This window comes from Lycium barbarum, chromosome 4, assembly GCF_019175385.1.
Source record: "Lycium barbarum isolate Lr01 chromosome 4, ASM1917538v2, whole genome shotgun sequence".
In the NCBI taxonomy this organism is placed as follows: Eukaryota; Viridiplantae; Streptophyta; class Magnoliopsida; order Solanales; family Solanaceae; genus Lycium; species Lycium barbarum.
The window spans coordinates 129,212,245-129,216,983 of NC_083340.1; the positions used below are offsets into that span (position 1 = coordinate 129,212,245).

The window sequence follows — 4,739 nt, forward strand, 5'->3', positions numbered from 1 at the left end:
GACCCCGTTATCTCTAAATTTCCTTAAAATCAAACATTCCCCGATTCTCGTCGAAATTCCCCGGCTACAAAATCCCTTTCTTTGTGCCTTTTATACTCTTTCATTTATTCTAGTTTGATTTTCTCTTCTCTTCTCTTCTCAATTCCACTTTCTTTCCTTAATTCATTCACCTTAATTTCTTACTAGTAATCATAAAAATCATAGCTTAATATCCTCCTTAATGGGAATCGAAACTTTCCTCTTTTCATCTAATATGCCAAGAACAAAATGACAGAAGTTTGGACCCGAATCTATTCAAAAAATCCGTCCAAGTTCAAGATTATTATTATTAATAATAATAATAATAATAATAATAATAATAATAATAATAATAATAATAATAAAAGTAATAATAGTAATAGAGATCATCAAGAAATTTGACTACAAGTTGTGATAAAAAAAAATATAATTAATAATCTAATAAAATAGAAGCTTAACGATGTAAATTGGACGAAAGGATGGACAAAATTGGGTGTCAACATGGGGCTGTTAGAAAATAAGGGTATATTAGACCTCATAGGTGGATGACAGGAGTATTTGGGGGCTCAAAGGTGGATGACAGGGGTATTTGGGGGCTCAAAGGTGGATGGAGGGTATTTTTGCACCAATTCTAATAGTTCAAGGGTATTTTAGGCCCTTGTCCGTAAAAACAAATGAAGCATTAGAGTTTTCTTAGATAAATTGTAAATATAAACATTTTAGACGAGAAAATGTGCACATTTTGGTATCTTTGTTTTAACTAATAATTTTTAGTTTATTTTCAAGAGAAAAAATAATTGCATTTCCGACTTGCTTTATAAATTGGAGAAAGTGATGACGAGAAGTAAAATGATCACTCAAAGCGCGAGAACCTTTCTTTATAATGAAAATGCCACTACCAGCTTGTTTAGATGGTTGTTAATATATATATTATGTATATCGTAGTGGATTGTATTGTGTTGTGTTGTTATTTCAAATACAATACATTGAACACTCATGTCGTTTAATTATAAAGTTTAAATGATATAATTTGAGTGCTCATTTGATTAATTTTTTATTCATAGAAATGGGCAAAGAAATTTTACGCTATCAGTCTAGTCTAATTTGTTATTGCAGGTAATCATAAGCACATATTATGAATGGTTACATATAATTATCTTTTATGTGATTCACTAATATAAAGTTTTCTTTTACATTGTCGATGTCTAAAAGTTGAACTTAGTGTGAGCACCAGAATATGCAGACTTAAACTTAATTCTTAGTTAAAGAAGAAAAATACTAGATTAACATTAAGGTCAGCTCAGCACATGTGAGGTTTGAAAACAAGGCAAAGTTGACAAGATTTAAGGAAAACCCATGTGCATTTGAATATGAAAATAATTCATAAACTCGAGGAGATCCGGCATTAATGGGTGTGACCATTAATATCATTAACATTCTGATGTTAATTTGAAATCAAAACAAAATCTTGAAGCTCTCTTGATGTCTCAATGGGTTTGAAGTACCATTCTAGCAAATCCAATGCTTCTAATAAGTATCTTTCTTCAAAATCTTCAACTATTCTCACAACAACTCTTTGCATTGCCTCTCTTGTCTACTTCTTTGCCCCTTCAAGAAATTCCCAGAAAGAGCCACACTTCTTGGACCATCATGGAGGTCTATTTCGTGGCGATTTATGCGATGCAAAATTCCCATGGAATAAGCTTTCATTTGGACCAATTTCTGATGAGAAGCTTAAGTTAGCAGTCTTTTCAAAAACATGGCCAATTGGAGCAAATCCTGGAGGTATGGAACGACACGCGTTTACGTTGTATACTGCCCTGGCTACTAAAGGACATGAAGTTCATATTTTCACCGTCCCATCCGATAGGAAATTTCATTATGACATTCATGATGGATCCCTTCATGTGTATTTTGCACCTAATGATCATGGCACACTCAATTGTTCTCTAGCTTTTGATATATTTGATCAAGAAAATAGGGCTAGGCCTTTTGATTATGTGCACACTGAGAGTGTGACATTGCCTCACTGGCGCGCGAAATTTGTGCCTAATGTGGCAGTAACATGGCATGGGATTTGGTATGAGATTATGCACTCAAAACTATTTCAAGAACTTCTTGACAACCCCGATGGGCAAGGGCCTATGAATGAACTTCAAGAAGCAATGCCAAGGCTCATCGATGAAATTAAGTTCTTTTCGAGCTATTCTCACCATATATGCATAAGCAACAGTGCAGGGGAAGTTCTTGTAAACATCTATCAACTCCCTCAAAGAAATGTCCATGTTATACTCAATGGCATTGATGAGACAAACTTTGTGTATGACCCTATATCCGGATCAAATTTTCTCAAAAAAATTGGGATCCCATCAAATGTTACCTTGGTTTTAGGGGTTGCTGGGAGGTTAGTAAGGGACAAGGGGCACCCACTTCTCTACGAAGCGTTTTCATTCATAGCTAAACGCCATCCAGGAGTTTTTCTACTAGTAGCAGGGTCAGGGCCATGGGGAAAAAGGTACGCGGAATTAGGCCAAAATGTGAAAGTTTTAGGTGCATTAGAACCCGCAGAGCTATCTAAGTTTTACAATTCAATTAATGTGTTTGTGAACCCAACATTAAGGCCACAAGGACTTGACCTTACACTAATAGAAGCTATGCATTGTGGAAAACCAGTTTTGACACCAAATTACCCAAGCATAACAAGAACTGTGGTGTTAAATGAAGATTTTGGTTACACATTTTCACCAAATGTAGGATCATTTGTAGAAGCATTGGAGTCAGCAATAAGAGATGGTCCAGAAGTTTTGCAAAGGAAAGGCATGATTTGCAAGTCATATGCACTTTCAATGTTCACAGCAAACAAAATGGCATTGGCTTATGAAAGATTCTTTCTTTGTATGAAAAACAAAAGATATTGCCAATACCCTCTTCCCACAGATTTCTAGACATTCTTGGCTCTGTGATATGGATATCCTATTACACTCATATTCAAGAGTAAAAAACTTCTTTCTTTGACAAATTTACATGAATGTATTGGACCTCCGTCCCTTTTTATTTGTTCAATATGCATATTGCACTCCACTTAGAAATCATTGGTTAAGTATTTATTTTATTAAATTACCCCTTAATAATAATTAATCTCAATAAATGTGAAAAATAGTTACTTAATGATAAGAAATGAAATCCATTTTAAGCTAGGGAAAGCAAGAGATATTAAAAGGTACGATAACACTGAAAGTGAAGAGAGTTTGAGATACTAATAAATAATAAGTGAAGAAGGTTACCTATCAGGTGGGAATAGGTGCCATCATGACTTTGGTTTTTGGGTCGTGACAAGACAGCTTATTCATAAGTATAAAAGATAAGACCCTTATTTCTTTAATAATGACTAATGATCGGATAATCTTTCCCGATTAAATCCAAATTGGATGTAAATGCCCCGACATTGGACCAAAAAGATATGATCTTTGGTCGTAAACAAAAACTTCCCCAAATGATCAAACTTAGATTCCCCGACAAAGTTATAAAAACTTTCGTTCGAAATTCATTAAAGTGCAATAGACAAATTCTGCCTTAAATTTATAGAACATAAAAAGTTCTTTTTTCCTTCGGGAAAATCCCTTATCGAAATAGAAGCATCATAGATTCCCTCGTGAAAAGATTTAATTCTAAGTATTTTTCATCGTTCTATCCGGAAATCAGACACTTTATTTCTTATGCTTACAAAGTTAAAAGACTGAAATTCAAAGATAAAGAGCAAAAGGTTTCGTTGATGTAAGGTCAAAGGACCGAAGAAGGTTATAAAAAAAAAAAAGTTAACAAATTTATTCTTCAGCGGCTAAGTTTCCCTCCATCGGATCAGTAGGACCGGTAGAAATAACTGGGGCGGGTAAAGTGTCTGGGAGTTGCAATTCATATTCATATTCAACTTCAGCTTCATCATCTTCTTCAGTTTCATCTTTGGAGCTATCGGGGTTCCTTCGGGGAAAAGGAGGTAAGCCTTTGAAGGCTTCAAGTTCTAATCTCTTGGCCTCAACAATATGTTGATTCAGGCCTTTAATGTCATCCCGGGTTTGTTCCAAAGTATACTGTTTACCCCGAATTTAGGTAATCAATTAAATTTATGAGTGAGGTATAGGATATGTGGTTGAGCTTTAATCTATTTGGTTGAAAAAAGATATATATGGGTATGCTATGAATAAGTGAATAATAATCGATGGTTTGCACTGAATACATGTATTTGATAATATATAAATATTGTTCAATTGAATAAAGCTAAAGAGTAACACACTGAATCCGGACCAAAATCAGAGAATAAGAGAGGGAGATTTTATATATTTTGCCATTACAATCTTCTAGAACTCAAGAAGCCAACCCCTCAAAGTAGGATAATGACCCCTATTTATAGTTTTGCTTTATGAGCCTCGTACAACATAAAGCCCTTTTGAATAAAGAAAAACCCTAAAAGGATAAGGTTGGGTCGTACGGTCTGACACTTGTACGACAGGCAGTACAATGTGGCAGAACGGTCTTGACGCGTGGCAATTATGTAACGGATCACCCGGACCAACGGCCACGAACAACCGGGCCAACGGCCACGACCAACCGGACCAACGGCCACGATCAACTCGACTATGGAGAAACCGAATCAAACGATTTCCTTCGCTTTCTTCGAATCAAGCACTTCTCCTGTCCGAAAGAAAGTCTTCATGCTCGTGGTT

General features: G+C 35.3%; 1 protein-coding gene across 1 annotated transcript; it reads left to right on the top strand.

The window, feature by feature from the left end:
- Positions 1-443: 443 nt before the first annotated feature.
- Positions 444-3,020, top strand: LOC132638587 (phosphatidylinositol N-acetylglucosaminyltransferase gpi3 subunit-like). The gene has a single exon (XM_060355417.1). The coding sequence runs from the start codon at positions 1,509-1,511 to the stop codon at positions 2,961-2,963; it is 1,455 nt and encodes a 484-aa protein (XP_060211400.1). The 5' UTR covers positions 444-1,508; the 3' UTR covers positions 2,964-3,020.
- Positions 3,021-4,739: the final 1,719 nt, after the last annotated feature.

Coding starts and splice junctions, on each gene's coding strand:
- LOC132638587 (XM_060355417.1), top strand. CDS start 1,509: ATGGGTTTGAAGTACCATTCTAGCAAATCCAATGCTTCTAATAAGTAT.